The sequence below is a fragment of the Ovis canadensis genome, chromosome 24 (genome assembly GCF_042477335.2).
Source record: "Ovis canadensis isolate MfBH-ARS-UI-01 breed Bighorn chromosome 24, ARS-UI_OviCan_v2, whole genome shotgun sequence".
Classification (NCBI taxonomy): Eukaryota; Metazoa; Chordata; class Mammalia; order Artiodactyla; family Bovidae; genus Ovis; species Ovis canadensis.
Genome location: NC_091268.1, coordinates 19,226,921 through 19,251,733, shown reverse-complemented (window position 1 = coordinate 19,251,733; position 24,813 = coordinate 19,226,921). Strand labels below are relative to the sequence as shown.

Here is a 24,813-nt window from a genome sequence, read left to right as displayed (position 1 = left end):
CGCCTTGGGCTCACGGCTCACACATGGCCAATGTTGGGGCCCCTGGAGAAGGAAAGTAGGGCTCCCCACCTCAACCTGGGGTTGGTGCTGTCTCTGGGGACTGCCCCAGGCCAGATGGTGGAGTCACTGAGTTTTGTATCCCTGACTCCGCCCAGCAACCCTTTGCACCTCCCCTCTCTCTGGCTTTGCCCTCACTTGCCCAGTGCTGTTGGCAGAGGGAATGAGACCCAGTGAATTAGATTCAGGACAGAACAGAGCTGAACATGTAACAGTGGCTGCTAATGGTGGCATTTCAGACACAGGGAGCTCCTCTGGAGAGAGGCTTACCTCAAGTCATACCTTTTAGGCAACACTCCTAGGAGAGTGAGGGGCCTCTGGAGGGCCCTGGGGGCTGGGGGAGAAGCTGCCTTTGAGAACATGTCCAAGGCTCCTTGTCAAGAGATTTCTGGCTCCTCTCTGCTCCAGGCAGGGCTGTGTCGGGTGTTGCCAGTGCCACCTGCCACTCTCCAGCCTGCCTGCCTGCCCTGACCTGTCTTAGGAATGGGGAGATGGAAATGGCCCCCGGTCTTTGTTCTCTCTGCTTTTGATGGGTCTTCTGTCCTCCTGAGCCTAGGGAGCGAGGCCCCCAGTGCCCCTTCCTGCCTCCAGGCAGACTGAGCCCTGCCCTGGCCTCTAGGCTCCCTGCCTCCAGAGCGGGCAGCCCCGCTGGGGCCCCAGGCCCTGTCACCAGCGCCTGTATGCAGGTCAAGAAACAACAGTTAGAACCAGACATGGAACAACGGACTGGTTCCAAATTAGGAAAGGAGTACATCAAGGCTATATCTTGTCAGGCTGCTTATTTAACTTATATGCAGAGTACATCATGAAAAACGCTGGGCTGGATGAAGCACAAGCTGGAATCAAGATTGCCAGGAGAAATATCAATAACCTCAGATATGCAGATGACACCACCCTATGGCAGAAAGTGAAGAGGAACTAAAGAGCCTCTTGATGAAAGTGAAAGAGAAGAGTGAAAAAGTTCGCTTAAAACTCCACATTCAGAAAACTAAGTTCATGGCATCCGGTCCCATCACTTCATGGCAAATAGATTGGGAAACAGTGACAGACTTTATTTTCTTGGGCTCCAAAATCACTGCAGATGATGACTGCAGCCATGAAATTAAAAGATGCTCGCTCCTTGGAAGCAAAGCTATGACCAACCTAGACAGCATATTAAAAAGCAGAGACATTACTTTGCCAACAAAGGTCTAACTACTGATTTTTCCAGTAGTCATGTATGGATGTGAGAGTTGGACTATAAAGAAAGCTGAGCACTGAAGAATTGATGCTTTTGAACCGTGGTATTGGAGAAGACTCTTGAGAATCCCTTGGACTGCAAGGAGATCCAACAAGTCCATCCTAAAGGAAATCAGTCCTGAATATTCACTGGAAGCACTGATGCTGAAGCTGAAACTCCAATACTTTGGCCACCTGATGTGAAGAACTGACTCATTGGAAAAGACCCTGATTCTGGGAAAGATTGAAGGGACGACAGAGGATGAGGTGGTTGGATGGCATCACCGACTTGATGGACATGAGTTTGAGCAAGCTCCAGAAGTTGTTGATGGACAGGGAAGCCTGGTGTGCTGCAATCCATGGGGTCACAGAGTCAGACACGACTGAGCGACTGAACTGAACTGAGGAAGAAACCAGTGGCTCCAAAATTATGCTCCCCCAGAGGAGGGGGCTCAGAGGGTACTAAATAATAACACTGTTTTTGAAAAAAATCTGAAACACATATGGCCGAGTGGCAACATCAGCGAAGTCTCAGTGGCATTCTTTTCCATACTTTTCTGCACGTTTGAGCTAGGTTAAGAGTTTTCAAGTTTTTAAAAGTGAGGGGTGGGCTAGACCAGGGGTCTGGCAGCTGATCCAGCCTGGAGGGAAGCCTGCAGTTCTGGATCTGAGTCCAGTCAGCAGGGAGATAGCAGAGAGGAAGAGGGAGCGGGCCTCAGCGGGGGGAGATGTCCAAGGCCTGGGGAGCAAGAATGGAGAGCTCTGGATGCGGAGACTCAGAAGTGCGGGAGGGAACCACGGCCAGGAGCTGGGAGAGGTGTGAACACGTGACAGCCTCTGAGGCTGAGGTGCAGAGGAACAGCCGTCCTGAATTATGACTGTATTGTCCTTAGACAGCAGTGCCCTCGTCTGTCTTTTCCAGGTGAGGCTCAGTGTTTTAGAGTCTCAGCGGCTCTGAGCCAGGAACAGATGAGCTGGCTGCCGGGTGTCCCCTCTGGTCGCCCAGCCCATCCTTTCCTGGACAGAGGGCTTGTCAGGTCTTATAAATGCACAGTGGGCTGCTGGCTGGCCGGAGGCTCCGCCCCACCCGCGGCCTGCTGACTCTGGAAGGCTGCGGAGCTGCCGGAAGACAGTCCTGTGCAGAATTCTTTACTGCCCCAGCAGCCAGGGCTCAGATGTCAGGCTTGTGGCTTTGAGGGCTTTTCACTTCTCCATGCTGGGATGGGGACTTTTGGGTTCCAGCTGAAGGTTGAGAAAGGATTCTGAGTTTGTGCCATCAGGAACAGAGGAGGCTCCTCCAATCCTGCTGCTCTGCATCAGGAACTCGACTCTTCCCAACTATAAACTGGGCAGCAAAACCCCCGTGTTACTGAGACAGAAGCTGAGGCTGAGGCTGAGGGATGGAGGTAGAGTAGAAAGAGCCTGGGTTTGGGAGCCTGGATCTGCTTTCCAGGCCCAGTTGTGCCTCTGGTCAGCTGTGTTGCTGCTGGCCACCTTCCTGCCCCACTGTGGGCTTCATGAAGGTAGGGGCTTTGCAGACTGTGTGGTCACTCCCACACCCCCTGAATGATGCCTCACGCATAGTAGGTGCTCAGTGAGCAGCAGTGAGAGGTCTGTTTTGAATCTACAAGTTAGAGACGTGTAGAATCATGGAGAGAACTGGAGATGATGTGTGTAAAGGCAGCAGACACATAGTAGGTGCTTCCTATTTGAAGGCCAGTACTCCTTGTCCACTGGTTTTGAACCTGGAATGATGTCCTAACAACTGGGGTTGTCACAGTTGGCTTGCTGCTGCTGCTGCTAAGTCACTTCAGTCGTGTCCGACTCTGTGCAACCCGATAGACGGCAGCCCACCAGGCTCCCCTGTCCCTGGGATTCTCCGGGCAAGAACACTGGAGTGGGTTGCCATTTCCTTCTCCAGTTCATGAAAGTGAAAAGTGAAAGTGAAGTCGCTCAGTCGTGTCCGACTCTGTGCGACCCCATGGACTGCAGCCCACCAGGCTCCTCCATCCATGGGATTTTCCAGGCAAGAGTACTGGAGTGGGGTGCTATTGCTTTCTCTGACAGTTGGCTTGAGCCCCATTTAAATCTTGCAAAAATCTCCAAGACACACCCTGGTGTTACTCAAAGAGGTTTGAACTTCTGTGTGTGTGTGTCTGTAACGAGAGCCCAAAAGCACATGCCTGACATGAGGCCCTGAAGTGGGGAGGCCTTCCCTGGGTGGAAGCAAGTTAAACCATGAAACAGAGCTGTAGTTACTCCCACCAGCAGCCTTCTCACTGTAGAATCTACTTCCCGAGGATTAGTAGACAGTAAATCCCTCCACACCCAGCTAATTATCGCTGAGGTTTCTAGTCGGGAGCCCGTCAGTCAGTCGGCCTGTCAGTCTGGTAATTTTTGGATGTTTTCTGTGTACTGTTCTCTACAAGACTTCCTTCCTGCCGAGACCTGGGAATTCTTCCTCGATCTGCTGGTCTAGCCTTGCAGCACATGACTCTGGTTCGTTTCCTTGTTCCCAGCCCTGCCAGCACGTTAGAATCATCTGAGTTTTGGGACTTCTCTAGCAGTCCACTGGTTAAGACTCCAAGTTCCCAATGCAGGGGCCCAGGTTCCATCCCTGCTTAAAGAACTAGGTCCCACGTGCTGCAACTAAGACCTGGTGCAGCCAAATTTAAAAAAAAAAAAAATTATCTGAGCCTTGCAGGTGATGTCCAGGTCCTATGGCAGACCAGTTAGGTCAAAATCAGTGAGGCGGGGCCCGGACTTCAGTCTTCTGATATGCAGCCGTCAAACCCGGTGTTTACACTGCCCTGAGTAAAGGGGCAGTGTAACTTGTCCGTAGAGTTATATGTACCTTGCTGTTGTTTAGTCGCTAAGATATGTCCAACTCTTCCGCAGCCCCGTGGGCTGCCCATGGTATTTCCCAGGCAAGAATACTGGAGTGGGTTGCCGTTTCCTTCTCCATGGGATCATCCTGACCCAGGAATCAAACCCGTGGGTCTCGCCACGTCTCCCGCTTTGCCGGTGGGTTCTTTACCGCTGAGCCACCGCTGCACCTTGCTCTTCCTTTAAAACAGCTGAAGCAGCAGTTGCCTGGTCTATCGCACGCTATTCTTTTAGTCCCAAGCTTCCTATGTAATTTTATTTTAGATGTGTGCCTTGCAGAATGGCGTAGAGCTGGCTTTTGTTTTGTTTTCATGTTCTCCCCGGGAGTCTTATCTTTTAGCGGGTGAGTTTAACTCATTCTCATTTATTGTACTGACTGCTGTGTTTGGACCTGCTCCTGCCATATATTTTCTATTTCCTATTTATCATGCTTTCTCTTTGTTTTCTTCTTGCTCTCTTCTTGCATTTTATGGGACTGACATTTATTTTCACAATTAAATTAGGATACAAGGCCTGAAGTGGGCAGAGTGGATGAAAATACCCTGACCCAAACAGTCTGAATCTCTGGAATTACAGTTATTGGAGAGCTTTTCTAAATCCTGCCTATTAGACCATAAACTTTTGGACAATAAGGACTTACTTACCTTTTGGTGGAGGTTCTTCTGTGGCTCTTAATTCCAGGATTTGTGTAGGCTGGGGGCTCAGTAAATAAGTGTTGAATTAAATAGACATTTTAAGCATGTTGACAGCTCCAGGGACTTGCTGATGGAGAAGGGCCTGTCCCCAGGGCCTGTAAGAGGGGCAGAGAGATGACAAGGAGTTGGGGGTGTGGTGAAAATTTATTCAGCAATTACTGAAGATCTGGAAATCTTGACGATCTGGAAAGGTGACGGGGGTGGCAACAGTCACCAGCGTGGATACTAACCTTCTGGCCCCAGGCAGGTCTGCCTTCCTCCCCAGTCTCAGCTTATGTATCTGCACGGGAAGCAATAATAGTACCAAGCTTGATGATGGGTTGTTAGGATCAAAGCAGGAACCCATGTCAGACACTGGGGGAGGGCGTGGCCCAGGGAGGGGTTCTGTCATACCAGTTCCTTCCCCCTGCCTGGCCTGTTCAGAGGGACAGGCTGGGAGCCCCTCATGGTGGCATCTGAGGAGAATGAATGACTCAGCCTTAACTACCACCACTGATGGTTACTCAACCACTGGGATTAATTATACTGCTGAAGATGCCAACGAGATGTAAGTCACTATGCCTCCCCTGGGTGGTGAACGCCTTTCTGCTTTGTCTCCTGTCCTTGATCTCTCCCCATCACTTTGTGGAATAGTATTGACAGATGCTGGGATAGATTGAGGGCAGGAGGAGAAGAGGGTGACAGAGAATGAGATGGTTGGATGGCGTCTCCAATTCAATGGACATGGGTTTGAACAAGTTCAAGGAGATGGTGAAGGACAAGGAAGCCCGGCGTGCTGCAGTCCATTCCGTCACAAAGAGTCGGACACGACGTAGCGACTGAACAACAATATTGACATCCCTCTTGTTCTGAGGAGGTGGCTCTAACACCTGTTCGGATCTTGACATTATCACTTCCTAACAGTGTGACTTTGAGCAGGTTTCTTAGCCTCTGCTATCTTCATCTGAAAAATGAGGAGAGAAGAATTATTCACATGCTATAAAGTGTCTGCTCAATTCAACCTGTATTTATTGGGCCCCAAGCCTGTGCAAAGCCTGGAATTAAAGGCTACAGAAGGGTCCTCCCCTCCCAAAAGATGAGTAAATTCTTATTGTCCAAAAGTTTATCACCTAATAGAATTAAGAAAAGTACCCCCAGTTACCATAAGGGCGTGTTTCTCCCAGGATTGCCAGGTGTCAGGACATGCTGCAGGAATAGGCTGAGTGGGTGATGGGCACCTAGTGAGTCCTCTCAGTGTCTGGCTATGCGTTTCTTCAGTCATTTCCTGCACCTCCTGTGTGTGCCTTTGCGGTAGAGACAGGGCAGGTGTCCTGGAGTGAAAGCCTGTGCTCTCTCAGCCTGGCAGTGTTTAAAGAAGGTGGGGTCAGGGGGCCACCTAGTACCCAAGATGAACTTGGAGGTTCCTCTGGGGGCTGCTTAGGCCCTGGAGGCAGGCAGTACCCAGAAGGGGTTGACCATGGGGAACAGGAGGTCAGGCCCCTTCTGTGGACTCTAGGAGGGGCGAGGCTGGGACAGGCTGGTTCCCAGGAGAGGTGTGGGCTCCTGTGCATGCCAGACATTCCGAGACTGATCATCCAGCTCTGCTCGCACCCACTGAGACAGAATTAACCCCCAAAGGGAGGGACTGTGGACATCATCAAGGACCAGAACGTGGGGACTGACTCAGGCCTGGAAGGTGAGATGGCGCTGGCCAGGGAGGAAGGGCCGTCACCATCAGCCACACCCTGTCCCTGCTGGTTCCCATCTTGACGCCCAGAAAGAAAAAGCATGTTGGGCGTGACCGACAGGTGACAGAACAGTGCTAGGTGGGCAGCGACTGCTGGGGTGGGGGCTTATGCTAGGGCTGTGGCCCCTCAGTAGTGGTATGACCCCCTGGAGGTGGGTCAGGAAAGAGGCCATTCTCCCAGGAAGGAGGGTGGCGTGGCTGGCTCTGGCCCGTGGCCATGGGCAAAGACACTGGAGCTCTGGGGGCCCGGGAAAGGGTGTGAGGCTGTGGTCTGTGTGCTCTGGTGCTGCGCACCCAGGCACCGCGCTCTGCTGAGCACAGCTGGGAGCCCTGGATTGTTTTGAAGTCAGGCAGCCAGAGACCCATAGATGAGACCTGGCCTTGGGCAGGTGTCTGGCCAGTCTGTGTGGGTCTGGTGGGACACTGGCAGGAAGCAAAGGAAATGGCCTTTTTCCCTCCAATTAATTGCTAATTCCCTTGGCTGTGTCAGTTCTTAGTTGCAGCGCACAGGATCTCCACTGTGGCACAGGGCATCTTTCACTGTGACACACAGACCTTCTAGTTGAGGCTCAGTGGCCCCACAGCATGTGGGATCTTAGTTCCCCAACCAGGGATCGAACCCACATCCCCTCTGTTGCAAGGTGGATTCCTAACCACTGGACCGCCAGGGAAGTCCCAGGAAATGACCTTTTATTACGTGGCCCTAGGGTGCTAGTGGTAAAGAACCCACCTACCAATTCAGGAGATGTAAGAGACGTGGGTTCAATTCCTGGGTTGGGAAGATCCCCTGGAGGAGGGCATGGCAACCCATTCCAGTATTCTTGCCTGGAGAATCCCATGGACAGAGGAGCCTGGTGGGCTACAGTCTGTTGGATTGTGAAGAGTCAGACATGACTGAAGTGACTTCGCATGCATGCGAGGATGCTGATAACTACCTTGTGATGCACGCAGGTACCAGGCACTAATGTTCCGAGCCTCCTCCAGCTTCATTATGGCAGGACTGATGGGCTGCAGTCATTGTGGGCTTATCGCAGAGCGGTGTAGGGGCTGCAGAATCACCCAGAACTATGCCATCGTATTTGTTAACCACTTGCCATGTGAGATATGCATAGAACAACCTGAGATGCCCTGCAAGTATAAACCACATGCCAGATGTTGAGGAAAAGAGAATGTAAACTGTCTCTTTAATAATGTTCTATTGACTGTCAGAATAATGGTTTAGCTGTGCTGTGTGTGTGTGTGTTAAGTCACTTCAGTCGTGTCCAACTCTTTGCAATCCTGTGGACTGTAGCCCGCCAGGCTCCTCTGTCCATGGATTTCCCAGGCAAGAATAGTGGGTTGCCATGCCCTCCTCCAGGGGATCTTCCTGACCCGGGGATTGAACCTGCATCCCTTATGTCTCCTGCGTTAGCTATATTAGGTTAAATCAAATGGTGTATAAAAGTTAAGTTCACCTGTTTCTTTTTATGTTTTTCGCGTGGCTACTAGGAAGATTTAAACTACAAATGTACTCACATTCTGTTTTTATTGGACAGTGGTGGCTTTGAAAGCAAATCAACCTAGTCCCCACCCTATCTGCCTTGGGAACATTTTCCACCTATCAGATACGTCTTTCTGTTTGCTACGCAGTCAGTGGATCCAATAACCTCATTGTGCAGACAAGGAAATTAAAGGTAGGCAGGTGAAACAGCACATGCTGTTATTCCAAATGCCAGCAGCTGTTCATTAGATTACTGCTGGGACGAGCTCTGTGCCGGGCACCATGGACACAGCAGTGAGCCAAACAGACCAAAATTCCAACAATCCTGAGCCTTTCTGGTGTGACACGTACGTCCAAGGTCCAAAGTGTTTTACGAGCCTCCTCTCTTTGAACTGTCTCCATCCTCTGGATGAGGCTGATTCTTATTCCCATTTTGCAGATGAGAAAACTGAGGCACAGAGAGGCTAAGGAACCTGCCCAAGCTCTCTCAGTCTCTGTTCTTTCCCTGGGCCAGGCTGACTCAGTTTCCCTCCCTGCAGGCAGGATGGAGAGGAATGGACCAGTTGCTGCAGGGTGACCGGGACAGAGAGAGCTGACAGCAGGAAGGGCTGGGCCGGGCAAGGCAGGTCCCAGACAGGAGAGCGAGCTCTCTTCTGAGCGTGTTTGGGAGCATCGACAAACCTGATCTCCGACAAATGCGCAGAAGTTGGCTGGGGGCAGCAAGGGTCAGAGTGCAAGGAGATGGCTGGGCGTGGCCATTACATTGGTCCAGGCGAGAGGTGATGCTCTTGATCAAGGTGAGGGCCTTAGGGCCAGAGGGAAGACGGAAGCACAGGGCTCTCTTCCCAGATGGAACCAGGGGAGGCAGAGGCAGGGGTCTGGGGTGGTCTTCGGGTTCTGCTTGAACAGCTGGGTAGACAAAGCCTCTCCGCCCTGCCCGTCGGCCGTGTCCCTGCTGCAGACCAGGTACAGCAAAGCTCATAGTGGAAACCCCCTAAACCCCTCAAATCCCAAGCCTAGCGGCCTAATCCTGACTCCAGACCCAAGAGGGTTCCTCCAGACCAGGGCTGGGGCTGTGCCCTCTCATTACCCATATATGTGCACGGCCCCTCCCCGCAGGAGCTGGAGGAGACATTCCCAAATATTGAGGTGGCTTGTGAATTCTCCATGCCCGGGCGAGGTGACATCCACAAGGCGGAAGCAGAGTGGGTCTGGGCTTGCGTGAAGATCAGTGCGGATGGCCTGGGTGACCCAGGGGCTTTTTTTTTTTTTTCCAGCTCCCCCGTGCCTGTGGGTTCTGACATGGGGCCTTGGCTGCCAGCTTTTATCAGCTCCTTAAAAGGAGCCCAGATCCCTGGGTGGTGACTCTGGGTGGAAGCAGAGAACCTGGGCTGCCTGCAAGGCACCACTTTGTACCTGTTCTCTCAGTTAAGCGTGCCCCAGCCCTGAGAGATGTGGACTGCCGTGACCCCCAGTGACAGACGGGTGACCTGAGGCTCAGGAAGGCTAGGTAACTGACAGCTTAATAAGGCCTGAGTCAGGATCCGGATCTAGGCCGCCTGCCTTTGGTCCCGGTGCTTAACCACCAGGTTATACTGCGGCTGGCTTATCGTGGGAAAGGGCCAGGGGCTCCCCACCCAAAGTAAAGCATGAAGGGGTGATTGCCGGTAGGTGGGGCTGAGGGTCCTGCGAGAGCCCTGGGTGCTCTTTCCCCACGTGGAGCATCCGCAGAGTCTGGGTGGCCCGGAGTGCCGCCTCTGTCCCCACTTCTCTGATCGGATTTCCTGCCGGCCCACTGACCAGACTCCACCCCTCTGGGCTTCACAGCACGGGGTTCCAGCCCCGGCTCCCCAGTCTGAAGCTGACCTCCTGGGCTTTGAGCAGCCACCCGCAGAGCAGGCCAGGCTGTGCTTGTAGAGTTTCTAACTCTGGTGATGGAGTGAGGGTGCCCGATGCCCCGTGAGGCTCCCAGGCCATCTCCCCACAGCTCTAACTCCCAGAGCACATCCTGAAGGACAAAGAGACGCCTGTTCCAGGCTGGTGCGTGCAGGCTCAGACCCAGAAAGCGATTGTTTGTCCCAGAGTGTCCTCAAACCCAGTCATGGGACTCTGAGGCAGCCCCAGACGTCCCCCTGGCCGTGCCCTCCTTGCACCAGGAGTCTCATACGCAGACCGGGCCAAGGAAATGGGGTCCCTTTTCATGCCTCGGATGGGACCTGGGCCCTCGCCAGACTCCAGCGTCCTCAGCCTTGGAAAAGAAAACAAGGGCGGATTCTCTGGAAAAACAACCCCTGTCTGCAGGGTGTGACTCCACCTGGCTTGTGAAACCCATTTACCTTGTCTGACCAAAGTCTGGGCTGGGCTGAAAGGACCATTTCTGGAGACAGCCAAGACCTGGGTCCCATTGGCCTTTATTAGTACCAGGTGGGGTCTCGGGCCACAGCACCCACTGCCTGACCTGTCAAGATGGGCATCCCTAGACACACCATCGCCCAGAAAGATCTGCTTCTATAGGGTTTTGCTGGAAAACCTGGAAATCTAGACATGAAAAAGTGAGTGTTAGTTAGCTCAGTCATGTTTCTTTGTGACCCCATGGACTGTAGCCCACCAGGCTCCTCTGTCCATGGAATGCTCCAGGCAAGAATACTACAGTGGGTTGCCATTTCCTTCTCCAGGGGATCTTCCCAACCCGGGGAGCAAACCTGGGTCTCCTGCATTGCAGGCAGATTCTTTACCGTCTGAGCCACCAGGGAAATCTAGAAGGAACCTTTAAAGAAAGAAAACAAAAACAACTGAGTTATGAGGGCTTCCCTGGTGGTCCAGTGGTTAAGCCTCCTCACTGTCTTGCCATCGCAGGGTGCACAGGTTCGATCCCCAGTCGGGAAACTAAGCTCCCACATGCCACGCATTGTGGCCAAAACATTAAAGAGAGAACAACTGAGCTATGAACTTCGTTCTGCCTGCCCAGTTTCCCTGGATGCCTCGTCCTGTTCCAGGCCCCCAGGTTGCATTCAGTCATCTCTGCCCATCTGACCGTTCCTTAGTCTGGTCTCTCATGGCCTCGGCAGTTTTGAAGAGGTCTGGTGAGGCGTTTTGTGTTTGTCTGTTGGCTCCCATCCATGGCTTGTGGGTCATGCGTTACCAGGGAGGATTCTGAGGGGGTGCCATGTCCCCTGTGTCGAGGTGCCTTCTCCCTGGTGGTGTTCACCTTGCTGTCCTCGGTGCTATGAAGTTCCTGTTTTTTAGAAGGAACCTGCTTACAGCTTCCCTGGTGGCTCAGCCTGTAAAGAATCTGCCTGCAATGCAGGAGACCCAGGTTCCATCCCTGGGTCGGGAAGATCCCCTGGAGTAGGGAATGGCAACTCCAGTATTCTTGCTTGGGAAATCCCTTGGATAGAGAAGCCTGCTGGGCCATAGTCCATGGGGTCACAAAGAGTCGGGCACGGCTGAGCAACTTTCACTCACTTCTTTTACAGAACCAAGCACCACTGGCAAGCGGGGTTCCCCGGGAGAGAAAGGGGATCCATAGGCACAACCTCATGCACAGATCAGGGAGCAATGTAAGGGCGCAGTTTCATGTGGATGGAAAGGCCTTCGGGGAGTAAAGGTGCATGGGGAAGTGTTCTGTGGATAGGCATTGTCACCACTTAGGGGACCCCTGCAGTGTGCTAGGTGATTAGACCGAATATTTGCTGAGTGTCTCCAGTGTGCCAGGCACTGTTTTAGGTGCTGGTGAAACTGGTGACACCCCACTCGTGAGCTGACATGATGTCTAATCTGCTCAGAGGCTGCTGTAAATCTCTAGCTCAGTCCTCGAACCCCAAAGTGGTCTTTGAAACTTGATTCCAGGGTCCCAGAAGTGACCCTGACCCTCACCACCCACCTCACTTGCCTAGATAGGATGAATCTTGCCCATCTGATGGATGATAAAACTGAGATTCAGAAGCAGAAAATAGCTCTTTCAAGGTTGTATGCGCAGTCACTCAGTTGTGTCCGACTCTTTGCAAGTCCACGGGCTATAGCCCACCCTCCTCTGTCCATGGGATTCTCCAGGCAAGAATACTGGATCTGGTGGCCATTTCCTTCTCCAGGGGATCTTCCCGACCCAGGAATCAAACCCCCATCTCTTGCATCTCTTGCGTTGGCAGGCGGGTTCTTCACCTCTGCGCCGCCTCCATGGTGGGGGTATTGACCGTGCCGGTGGAACGCCACCTCTCCCGCAGCGTCCTCTTGTTGATCTGTCCCTTGCCTTTCGTGGCGCTGGGTTACGAGGTTACACGGATGGTTAGCGCAGTCAGGATTTGAACCCTGTCTGGCTGTGGACACTGGCTGCTCCCTGTGTGACCTTGGGCGGGTGCCTGCGCTTCTGAGGGCCTCAATTTGCTCACCTGTGTAATGAGCAGGTGGGGCTTGATGACTTCTGAGGCACCTACCAGTGCCGATGGCCACTGCCCTCAGCATCTCTATCTGTGTTAAACTTCTGAGTAAGTGGAGGGAGGCTGAGTGTGTCCCTCCCCCAGCCTGTCACTCAGATCCTCTTCCCTGGTCCCTTCCCTTCTCGGGTGGGGTTGGGGATGGGCACCTCAGCTTTCCTGGCTCAGCCCAGAGATCCCCATCTCCGTGAGTGGGACCGGACTCGGAAGAGGCTGGTAGGGGAGATCTGTATCCAGGCCTCCATCAGTTGGGCCGACAGTCCCCCAGGGGCCGTGTCTGGCTGCCTCAGTGTGGCCCATTAGCTGGATGAAAAGCTGGACTGGCCCAGCCAGTTCTCAACCCTCTTGGGATCTGCACATACACACACACACACACACACACACACAAAACACCCACCCCCGCACCCCCACACCCCTGCAGGTTCCCTACTCACCCGCATTCCTGTTCTCCTGGTGTGGGGCTCTGCGGCTCTCAAGGGGAGCACATGTCCGCTCCTACGGCCAGCTGGATGGCAGGAGGAAGGCAGGACCCTTTGGGGCCTCTCATCTGGGACTCCAAACCCAAAAGGCAGAAGTGCTGAGACTGCTCCAGAGGCATGGGCTTGAATCCCAGCTCTGCCTTGCTTTAGCCAGTGAGACTGTGGCCAAGTGAGCTAATGGCTCTGTGCGTCAGTTTCCCCATCTGTAAAATGGGAGAGCAGTGCTACTTCAGTGGGTGGTAGGATTAATGAGCTCATCTGGATGTGACTTGCTTAGCACCAGCCAGGCACATGGTCAACCCTCTGTGAGGTTTTAACTAGCATCTTCCAGGCAGCTGGGTGTAACCCAGAGCTGGCCCAGCCTCCACGGAAAACAGGATAAAAGCTGGGGACCATTCAAGAGGGTGGGGGCAGAAGAAACGTATCCCTGCCACTTGTAAATGGCACTTGCCAATGTTTTTGAGAACAGTTTTGTTGAGACATAACTCGCTCACCATACAGTTCACTCACTGTGCTGTGCTTAGGTGGTCAGTCGTGTCTGACTCTTCGCGACCCCGTGGACTGGAGCCCACCAGGCTCTTCTGTCCGTGGGGATTCTCCAGGCAAGAATACTGGCGTGGATTGCCATGCTTTCCTCCAAGGGATCTTCCCAACGCAGGGATCAAACCCAGGTCTCCCGCGTTGCAGGCAGATTCTTTACCATCTGAGCCACCTGGGAAGCCCAGTTTGCTCATTAAAAGTGTACGATTCAGTTGTTTTGAGTATATTCACAGAACTAATGACCACCACCATAATCAGGGGTTTCCCAGGTGGCACTAGCAGTAAAGAACCTACCTGCCAGCGCAAGAGATGTGAGAGACTTGGGTTCGATCCCTGGGTTGGGAAGATCCGCTGGAGGAGGGCATGGCAACCCACTCCAATGTTCCTGCCTGGAGAATTCCATGGACGGAGGAGCCTGGCGGGTTACAGTCCATGGGGTCGCAGAGAATCGGACGCGACTAAAGCGACTTAGAACAATGCAGACCATAATCAATTTTAGAGCATTTCGTCACCTTAAAAAGAAACTCACGCCCTTTAGCACTCCCTCCCCTTCTGTCTCCTGCCCCTCCTGACTATTAATCTACTCTCTCTTTCCATGAATCTGCCTACTCTAGACAATTCATGTAAGTGGACCTTTTGTGTCTGGCCTCTTTGACTTAGCCTCGTGGTTTCAAGGTTTCTCCGCACTGTAGCCTGTCAGCGTTTCATCCCTGTTTTCTGTTGTACGGATGCTCTGCGTTTCATTCATCTGTTCACTGGTTGAACATTCGTGTTGTTTCCGCTTCCTGACTGCTGTGAATACTGCTGCTGTGAACATTTGTGTACAAGCTCTTATGTGGGCCTGTGTTTTCGTTTCTCTTGATATCTGTCGAGTAGAATTGCTGGTTTCCTTGCTTGTAAAGGAGCACACACACCTCCTCTAGAGAGCTGGGGTGAAGATGCTACCGGGGCTGTGTCTGTGGACATGTCTGATGTCTGGTGAAGCGTGTGCACTAGGTTTCAAGTTGCTGCAGTGACTCCGTGGTCATCCCCAGAAGACAGATGGAGAGACTGAGGCACCTCAAGGCTGAGGCGCTTGCCTGGGACGGTCCCAGCAGTAAGTGGTCCAGCAGGCCTTGGAACCCGCGCCTGTCTGACCACACGCTTCCGCCGAGCTGTCCTTTGTTCCCCACCAGGAGCACCAGGTCCATGGAGCTGGCTGTCCCCACCCCACTGCCCTGTGTCCCCTTCCGGTGCTGGGCTTCGGCTGGAGTAATGAGCTGGCCAGGGTGTGGTCCAGGAGGCGCTTTCCTTGAACCCGTCCCAACCAGTGAGGGGCCTGGTTTGGGAGCTGGCCCCTTGCCCTGAGGTGTGGCTGGGCTGGACCCGAGAGGGATAGAGGCCCCCACCTAACCCACACTGCAGGATCACAGTGGTGCCCTTGGCTGTCTCGGTTAAATATTTGGATTGAGACTCACCACGTCTGACTGCTGAGGCCATGGTGCGGTCAGCGGCTGGGGTTGGGTTGAGGGCGGAAGTGTTCACATGTGCCACGTGGCCAGCCCACGCCAAGGTAGGGGGCGATGGGAGTCGGCCCATGGCCCAGCAGCCTCACCCCACCTTACCCAGAGCCTCCATGCACAGTCGCCTCCTCTGAGCCTTCCTGGGTGCTCCACTGAATACCAGCTTTCTCCACCACAGGACTTCTCAGAGCCTTTACTGACTTATTGAGGGGTTGGGTTTTCCTAACCGCCCTGAGTGACAAAGCTTTCATTCCAGGAGCAATTACAGGACCAGGGTTCCTGGGTCCCCACTTGGGAAAAGGCTGCTTCCTTAGTTTTCTTTGCAGAGGGTGTGGCCTGGGTCTCGTTCACCAAGACCCTAGCCCTCTCCCCTCCTAGCGCCTGTGTATCCAGACCTGGCACAGAGCCGGCCCCCAGGCAAGGTTTGGGCCTGAGCTGGATAGTCTTGCAGCTTCTGTTCGTGTTCCTGTTCCTTCCACCACTCCGGCTTCCCCCGCAGCATCAGTAGCGTCTGCAGTGTTGAGTCTCAGACCCTGCCATTGTTCAGTCGCTAAGTCGTGTCTGACTCTTTGCAGCCCCGTGGACTGCAGCACGCCAGACTTCCCTGTCCTTCACCATCTCCCAGAGTTTGCTTAAACTCATGTCCACTGAGTTGGTGATGCCATCCAACCATCTCATCCTTTCTGTCCCCTTCTCCTCCTGCCCTCAATCTTTGGAGTCAGTATATGAGGTCTTTGGTGGAGATTGGAGGACTAAGTGCCAGTCTCAACCACTGCTGGGTAGCTGTGTGACGATGACCAAGTTGCTTTCCCTTTCTGGTCTTTGTTTCCTCCTTTGTTTAGAGAAAACAAGGAGCTGGACAATGATCATTAAGGCTCCTTAAGTATAATCATGAACCTTCGTGAGACTTACAGGGGTGCCCAGCTCTTTGCCTGCATAGCCTCACTCCCATTCCTAACACCCAGCTGGGAAAGGCCCATCTGATAGCGGGAAGCAGAGGCACAGAGAGGGACAGCAGCTTGGCCAAGTCACACAGCCCCAGTGCACACCTGAGTCCAAAACCAAGGTCCCCTCCTCTCCCCCAGCAGTGCTTGCCAGGGTGGGCTGAGCGAGATTTTGCAGGGCAGACAGATACAGCCAGAGAGAAGACAGAAACGCCGAATGAGAAAGCCTTTCCGATTTCAAATCTCTCCCAGACACTCTGAGAACTCTCAGGAGGTCTCAGCTTGGTGCCAGCAGAGCTCTAGCTTGGCTGTGGGGTGTGCATGCCAAGCTCTGCCTTTAAGCAGGAGAGGGCAGGGCTCAGTTTCAACATGTGCAGGTGGCCAGGTGTCCAGCTAGAACTTAATGCCATCCTCTTATTTCTGTGGAATTTATTTTGGCCATTACCTCTTTATGGCAAAGGCTTTTGGTTTTCTGTTTACAATGGGGAAGCAAGTCCTCTTTTTTAGAAAATTTATTTAAATATAAAGAATGAGTAGATTGAAAGAAAAGTATCAGGTATTTAATAATAAGACTGCTGACACAAAAACTTGTACCCGAGTGTTCGGAGTAGTCTGAGCCATCATGGCCAAAAGGTGGAAACAGCCCAAGTATCCCATCAGTGAATAACCAGATAAATAAAATGTGGCATAGCCAGGCTGTGGAATATTATGCAGCCATAAACAGGAATGAAGCACTGTCACACACTAGCTACAACACAGATGACCCTCAAAATATTGTTAAGTGAAAGAAGTTAGACACGGAAGGCCCCATGTTGCACTGAGTAGGCAAATCCATAAAGACAGAAAGTGGATCTGTGGTCGCTAGGGGCCATGGGGTGGAATGGTGAGGAGTGAGTTGCTAAAGGGGGTGGGGTTTCTATTTGGGGGTGATGAACATATTCTGAGATTACATAGCAATGATGGTTATACAACCCTGTGAATACACTAAAACCCCTGAATTACGCACTTTGTTTTTTAAATTTGCTTTTATTGTTTTATTTGGCCGTGCCGGGTCTTAGTCATGACATGCGGGATGGGAACTCTTAGTTGCAGCATGTGGGATCTCGTTCCCTGACCAGGGATCGAAGCCGGGCCCCCTGCATTGGGAGCATGTGGTCTTAACCACTGGACCACCAGGGAATTCCCAGAATAAGCACACTTTTAAAGGGTGAATTCTATGACATGTGAGTTATATCTCAATTTTAAAAAGTGGGAGAACAGAGTAAGCGTGCTCTGCCAACGTGGCAAATAGAAGCACTGGGGTGATGGCCAGAGCAGAGGCTGATTCCCGGAAAGGCGCTGCCTCGCTCTGTGCCTTTAGTGATATCGCCCTGGGGGACAGCCAAGCTCCATTCGAGGCTCACTGGGCAGCTTCCACTCTGAGCCCGGGGCTGGGGACGGCCTGGGAGACTGGGGTGCTGGCAGGACCCCGCCCCTGCCCTCCGGCACCCCCCCCACCGCGGCTCACCTCCCCTCTCTCCACCTGCAGCGTCTCTAACAGGGAGCTGTCGGAGCTCATCGAGCAGCTGCAGAAGAATGCCGACCAGGTGGAGAGGAACATCGTGGACACGGAGGCCAAGATGCAGAGCGTGAGTGCCCGCCTCCCACCCGGTGCCCCCGAGATGCCAGCCCCCTGGGGACCCAGGGCTTAGATGACCCCGAGGTTCTCACCTGGGCATGATTCTGCTCCTGGGGGATGTGTGGTCACGTCTGGAGACATTTTTAGCCACCGCACCCTGGGGAGTGCAGGGTCGGGTATCTAGCGATGGAGGCCAGAGATGCTGCTCTGTAGCCTACAGAGCACAGAATGATTCAGCCTCAAATGTCAGAGTGCCCAGGTGGAGACACATTGAAGAGGAGCCTCCTTAGTGCTGTTAATACCAGCTCCTCCACCCCGGACGCCGAGTTCCTGCAGCCATGGGCCCTGTCTGGAGCAGAACCACAGTCTCAGGAGCCAGGCCTTGGCTAGGACCTTGGTTTTGCCACTTAGTGTGTGACCTTGAGCAAGTCACCTTACCTCCCTGTGCACCGGAAGGGGGGAAACCACCACCCGTCTCCTGGGCTGCTGGAGGGATTTGATGAGATTATGCAGGTGGCACTAGTGGTTAAAGAACCCTCCTGCCAGTGCAGATAGACCTTGAAGACCCAGGTTCAATCCCTGAGTCCAGAAGATGCCCTGGAGAAGGAAATGGCAGCCCACTCCAGTATTCTTGCTTGGAGGATCCCATGGACAGAGGGGCCTGGCGGGCTGCCGTCCACGGGGCCGCACAGAGTCAGGCATGACTGAGCACAAGGCACGTATGCGGGTGCCGTGCAGGGCTCCCTGTGATTAGCAGCATCATCATCCTCACTTCCCTACCACCACCACTACTCAGACACAGGCGGGCCAAATCATTTCCCCCCTCCGTGCCTCAGTTTCTGGGACTGTAAAATGGGGATAACAACCAGCCCGAGCCCAAAGGTTCTCCTAGGGATCCTGCTCCATGGGCTGGGCAGCCCTGCAGCTGTGCTCACACCTCTGAGCTGCTAAGCTGGCCGTCTCCTCTTCGAATCCCTCCCCACCAGCCCAGAGTGGTTGAGTTCGTACCTTCTTTGTGGCTAGAGAGGGCCAGGATGGACTTTGTCAGTGACAGAGCTGACCTCAGAGCCATTCCCCCACCCCCAGAGTGGGTGTTGCCAGATTTAGCAAATGAAAATACAGGATATCCAGTTCCATTTGAAGTTTAGGATGCACATTTTTGTGGGTGGAAGTGTCTCCCACACACTACTTGGGATATACTTATATTACAAATTATCCATTGTTTACCTGAAATTTGAATTTAAACGGGCGTCTGTATTTCATCCACATTCCAGGCATGACTAAGAGGCAGTTCCTTAGGAGCTCAGGGGAGTTGAGGGTGGACAAGTCATGAGGCTGGCTGGCCCCACAGTTGGCCCCAGGCCCAGACATGCTGCCTCTCCGCTGACCGCCCAGGTGTCCACTCCCCTGAGGGACACGGGTGGGTGGGGGGAATGACACTCTTTGGGTGAGAAGTAGGGGGGAGGGGGAGCTCGGGAAGGGGGCAGATTGGACGAGAGGGTGCTCTGCTCCACGCTAGGGTCTCCCTCCCCCAGGACCTCCCTTCCCCTCTCCCCGCCTCCACCCCCCATCTTTCTTTCTGGCCTCAGCCGGCCCTGCCAGCATCCCTCCCTCTGGCCATGCCCTGGCCCTGGTACCCAGTCCCTCTGGCAATTTCTTTTTCCTCCCCACTCTCGTGACTGCCACGGTGGCGTGTGTGCTTTCCTAAATGAAAACAGCTTTTTGGGGTGTGTCCTTTTTTCCTCCTAATAAAAGTAATATGTGTCCACTACGAACATTTTGGGGCTGATAAACAAGTATAAAGAAGCAAATTAAGATGATTCCACCAGCAGAGAGGAAGACCATCCCCTCACATCTGGTGTCTCTCTGACCTTTTCTGGCCTGTGAGAGTGTGAGGAACAGACCCCAGCGCTCGTCTCATGGTATCTGCTTAGAGTCATGACTCAAAGTAGCAAGGATGTGTTTGGAAGATAATTTTGCATGTTTTCTTTGTTTTAATTCAAATGAACAAACTTAAACCAGATTTTGAAGACAGCATGGGCTAATCTTTTTGTCTTTTCCTTCTTTCAGAAGAAAACATCATTATTAATTTTATTTATTTAATGTTTTATAAATAATAATTTAAAACAATTTATTTATAAATATATATATCTTCATTTATAAGTTAAAATTAATTTTATTAAAAGAGAACCCAAAAGTTCTCTTTAATTTTCCTATTTTTTAAAATGGAAGTGAGGTTCACATAGATAAAGTGAAGCATTTAAAGTATAGAATTTCATGGCATTTCATGTTTATGATGTGCGATGACCACGTCTTTCTGGTCCCAAGTTGCTTTCATCCCCCCAAAGGGAACTCCCATGCCCATCTGCCCAGCAACCGCTACTCTGCCTTCTGTCTCTTTGAATATACATATTCTGGATATTTCATAGAAACAGAATCACACAGTGTGTGGCCCTGTGTGCTGCTGTGCTTTCCCTGGTGGCTCAGATGGTAAACAATCTGCCCACAATGCAGGAAACCCCAGTTCAATCCCTGGGTCTGGAAGATCCCCTGGAGAAGGGAATGCCAGCCCTGTCTAGTATTCCTGGGGCTGCCCTGGTGGCTCACACAGTAAAGAATCTGGCTGCAATGCGGGAAACCCTGGTTTGACCCCTGGACTGGGAAGATCCCCTGGAGAAGGACATGGCAACCCACTCCAGGAGTCTTTTTGTACCTATCCCAATTTTTAAATGCCAGAAAAGCCGGAGGGGTTGGAGAACACCTGTAACCTCACCACACAGATCCTACCAGTAACCATCTCCGGGATTTGCTTTATTGATTATCTGTCCGTCAGTGTGGGCAAAATTTACAGGATATGTCGGTCCCTATGACTTTTTTTGTGTACTTAAAAAAACTTGTCTGTGGTAAGTGTCCAAATTTTAAGATTTCACGCTTGTGAGTTTTCGCGTCAATCGGTACCCATGGAACCTTTACTCAGGTCAAATCAAAGGACGTTTCCCGAAAGGTCCTGGGGGACCTTCGCAATCAATGTCACCCCCCACCCCCGAGGTAACCACAGCGCTGACCTGTCCTCATTGATCAGTCTTGCCCGACTGTGGACTCTTGAACTCCCTCGTGGCATCTTTTGGCTGGATATTCTCTCTCATTTTGGCTGGACACGTTTTGCATTCCCACGGAGTCCCTGCACCTGTGGGAATTAGGAGATGATTAATTTACTTCCTCCTTTTGCAAAATTAATCTTTGACATGGTAATTGCCCAGCAGAGCTTCAGATCAACTGGTGATGATGGAACCGATAAAATTCCACCCAAGCCAAGAACCATGATGTTGTAACTTTTTAACCAGCCAGACCTACCTGCAGTGGGGCAATGGTCCAGCGACTTTGGCCTTCTGCCACAGGTGTCTCACCCCCAAAGCCCCTTAGGGAGCTGCCCCCACCCGTCGCTGCCCAGCCCTCCCAGAGTTGGCCCAGGAAAGACCTGGAATGTGGGCTGGATACCCTCTCTTCCTCCAAGAGGGAGCTGAGTCATTTTACACTATACCAGGCACCATACCACCTCCGTTCACTTCTTTTTCCTTTTTCCGTTCCTCCCTTTTGTGCTTTTTCTTTTTTTAAACAGCTTTATTGAGGCGGGTTTTACAGATCAGAAAATGCACCCTCTTCGAGCACACAGTGCAGTGATTTTTTTAGTAACGTCACCGAGGGGTGCAGCCATTTCCACAGGTCAGTTTCCAAACCTGTAATCCCTTTATAAGCTCCCCGAGGTCCATTGACTGTGGATTCCTGCTCCCATCTGGCCTCTTTTATGGATCTGCCGACTTGGGGCAGTCCCAAGGGGCGTGGCCTTCAGTGCCTGGCTCCTCTCACTTGCTGGTTTTGAGCTCATCCCCATCTGTACTCCCATCTTCAGGCGGCTGAGGGACAATTCCCTGGTCTCTTGGCTGCCTCTGCTGAAACATGGGTTTCTCTTACTGCCATTGCAGAGATGGGGACACTGACCCCCAGCTGGGGGTAGCAAACGGGCCTACGAGGTCCCTTATGTGACCCCCCGCCCCACCTGTGCTCAGTCCAGTCTCTGACTCGTACCCCCTCCGCTCCACCGCAACAGGCCTGGCTCAGAGCCCATCTCGCTCCATGAAAGTCTACTAAGTGGATTAACAGGCTGTGTTTAACCTCTGCCAGTTCATCATTCTTCCCTAAATTATCAGAGACCCTGGGCTCATCAACCCTGAATATTCGTGGAAGGGTTGATGCTGAAGCTCTAATCCTTTGGCCATCTGACGAAAAGAGCCAGCTCTTTGGAAAAGACCCTGATGCTGGGAAAGATTGAGGGCAAAAGGAGAAGGGGGTGGCTGAGGATGAGATGGTTAGATAACATCACTGACTCAATGGACACGAGCAGACTCCAGAAGATAGTCAAGGACAGGGAAGCCTGGCATGCTGCAGTCCATGGGATTGCAAAGAGTCAGACATGACTTAGCGGCTGAACAGCAACAACTGGACTCATCATTGACTGAGCAATTGTACCTTCCAGACGTCCACCCACTCTGCTTATTCTCGCCGTTTCGCTGGCAACACCCCAGTACAGGCCACCCTCAGCTCTCTCCTGGGCCTTGTCATAACACCTGACCGTGCCCCTAGCTTGGACCCTCTCCCCTGAGGAGCCCCTGGAGGAGTCACCTTTAAGGATGGGTGGCACCGTGCCCTGTCCCACCCCCAGCTTCTTCCCCTGACCGTCCTTCCAGCCATCATTTCCTGCCACAGGACCTGCACACAGGCCACTCCCTCTGCCTCCAGCTCTCTTCCCCCTCTTCCTTCATTCTTAGCCTGCGTCACTGCCTCAGGGGCCTCCTTGAATCCCAGAGCCCAAGCTCAAGCAGGGCCCCACGTTCCACCCCTGCTGGGCTTCCTTGGTAAACGCCGACCTGTGCAAACTTTGTCATCTTTGTTCCCCGACCAGGGAGCGAACCCATCTCCCCCTGCAGTGGAAATGTGGGGTCCTAACCACTGGACTGCTAGGGGGTTCCTGAGGTTTATTTGTTGACAGGCCTTTCCGGGGGTCTCCCTCCTCCCTTGGTGGCACAGTGGTAAAGAATCCGCCTGCCAGTGCAAGAGATGCAAGAGCTGCAGGTTCTATGCCTGGGTCGGGAAGATCCCCTGGAGGAGGAAGTGGCAACCCACTCCAGTGTTCTGGCCTGGAAAATCTCACGGACAGAGGAGCCTGGCGGGCTGCAGTCCACGGGGCTGCAGAGAGTCGGACACGACTGAGCGCGCACACACGCTGCCCTCCTTCCTGGGCTGGATGGGCCATGCCTCCCTGTGCACAGCCGTGTCCCGAGCCTGCTCCCTCAGAGCAGGGGCTGGGCAGGGCCAGGGGAGCCCCCCAATCCTGGCTGTGCCCCCTGAGTCCCTGCCCTCTGTCTTCCCCACCCCTTTCTCGTGCCTCTCGCAGGACCTGGCCCGGCTGCAGGAGGGCCGGCAGCCCGAGCACCGGGATGTGGCCCTGCAGAAGGTGTCAGACTCGGAGAAGCTGCTCTACATGCTGGAGGCGGACGCAGCCATCGCTAAGCACATGAAGCACCCCCAGGGGGACATGATCGCCGAGGAGTAGGTCCCCTCCGCTTCCGGTCCTGAGGGAGCCGCTCGGGGTCAGGGCAGGGGGGCTGTAGCCGCTCAGTGTGCAGGGACCCGAGTCAGGGTTTGTGGAAGGCTGATGGTGGGGCTACCCCTAGTTGAACGCTCCATGTGATCCTTCCAACAACCCATTTCGCAGCTAGGGAAATTGAGGCTTGGAGTACTCGGGTCCCCTGTCCTGGTCACAGTGTGACCACAGCCCCCGACCTCCAGGCTTGTGAGTGCGCTGTCCCCTGCCTGATGCCCAGCTGGCTTTCTGAGCTCCTGGCTCTTGCCTCAGCTCAGACGTGGACAGAGCACTGTTTCTGTCGCAGCCCAGCCCTGGGCCCTGCTGGGTGGACAGTGGGCTCCAGGAGCAGCAGACTGGCCTGTTTGTTCCAAAAACCTCTATGGTTCCAGGCGCATAGCGGGCCCTGGGGAAACGTTGGTGGGGGAAGGCAGAATAAAAGAGAGTGGGCAGGAGCAGGCCAGGGTGGACTCAAGGCCACCGTGACCCTGACCTTCCAGGCCACTGAGCAGAAAGCTGAGACTGGGGCCTGGGGTGGGAGCAGAAGCCCCCCAGCAGAAGCACTGTGCCTGCCCCCCAGCCCCGCTAACCAGGGCGGTCTCTCCCCTCCCCACTCAGCATCCGTCAGCTGAAGGAGCGTGTGACCAACCTCCGCGGGAAACACAAGCAGATCTACAGCCTGGTGGCGAAAGAGGTGGACCCGCAGGTCAACTGGGAGGCGCTGGTGGAGGAAAAGCTGGTACGGCCCGGGCTTCGGCTGGGGTGGGGCCATGTAAGGCCAGGAGTCCCCCCTCCACTGCATGGGCACTGGAGCCCTGCTGTTCCCAGTTATTTCCTGATGTCTGTGTAGTCTCTGAGCTCAAGGCTCAGAGAGGTGCAGTGCCTAGCCCAGGGTCAGCAGATGTGGTGGAGGTTGGGAGCCTCCCAGGATCGTTGGGGTCCTGGTCGACTGGGGGCAGCAGCCAGATTTCTGGCTGGCCGCTGGTCTTCCTGTGCCCTCGCCAGCCCATCTCCACCCCAGAGAAGCCCGGCCACTGGTGTGATCTTGAGCAAGTGACTCCCCAAGCTGAGCCTGTTTTCCCATCTGTGAAATGGAAGCAGCAACTGCAAGGGCCTCCGAGGTTGTAGCGAGGTTAAATGAGATCAGGGGTGACAACCTCTTCCCTCATCCCTCCGGGGCTACTTAACTGCCTCCTCAGCTGGTGCTGTGAGGAGAGCTAAGGTTCCCCGGGCATGGGTACTGAGTGGCCTGCGAGTCCTGGGGCCCCCTGGCCCATGCCCGTGTGTGTCGTGCCCCCGCCTCCCTGGCCAGGACAAGCTGAGCAGCCAGAGCTTCGGGACGGAACTGCCGCTGGTGGACCACCAAGTGGAACAACACAACATCTTTCACAATGAGGTCAAGGCCATCGGGCCCCACCTCGCCAAGGTGTGTGCCTGGGGGGAGGGGTAAAAGGGACCCGGGGGAGGAGGGGCTCCTGCCTGCACCCCCCACCCTAACCCGTGTCCTCGGCCTGATCCTCAGGAGCAGAACGGTGAACTCCAGGCCAAGTACCAGAAACTGCTGGTGAGACGCCCCCAGGACCGGGATGGGAGG

At 53.6% G+C, this 24,813-nt stretch overlaps 1 protein-coding gene and 1 long non-coding RNA gene across 10 annotated transcripts in view; one reads left to right on the top strand and one right to left on the bottom strand.

Moving 5' to 3' along the window:
- PPL (periplakin) overlaps window positions 1-24,813 on the top strand; it is a 47,900-nt gene that overhangs the window by 5,371 nt on the left and 17,716 nt on the right. For all 3 annotated transcript variants that reach the window (XM_069570670.1, XM_069570669.1, XM_069570668.1), the window contains exons 2-6: window positions 17,489-17,588; window positions 23,031-23,185; window positions 23,838-23,958; window positions 24,532-24,645; window positions 24,742-24,783. In XM_069570670.1, the coding sequence (XP_069426771.1) occupies window positions 17,489-17,588; window positions 23,031-23,185; window positions 23,838-23,958; window positions 24,532-24,645; window positions 24,742-24,783 (532 nt within the window). The remainder of the gene's footprint in view (window positions 1-17,488; window positions 17,589-23,030; window positions 23,186-23,837; window positions 23,959-24,531; window positions 24,646-24,741; window positions 24,784-24,813) is intronic.
- Window positions 1,089-18,656, bottom strand: LOC138429314 (uncharacterized). Of its 7 annotated transcripts, XR_011252766.1 has the most exons (8): window positions 18,587-18,656; window positions 17,671-17,927; window positions 12,930-13,177; window positions 10,765-10,829; window positions 7,518-7,710; window positions 5,087-5,799; window positions 4,806-4,951; window positions 1,089-2,620 (listed from the first exon to the last, which is right to left on the bottom strand). It is a non-coding gene; the product is annotated as an uncharacterized lncRNA (long non-coding RNA). The 7 variants fall into 7 exon arrangements; XR_011252764.1 differs by lacking the exon at window positions 7,518-7,710; XR_011252769.1 differs by lacking the exon at window positions 10,765-10,829.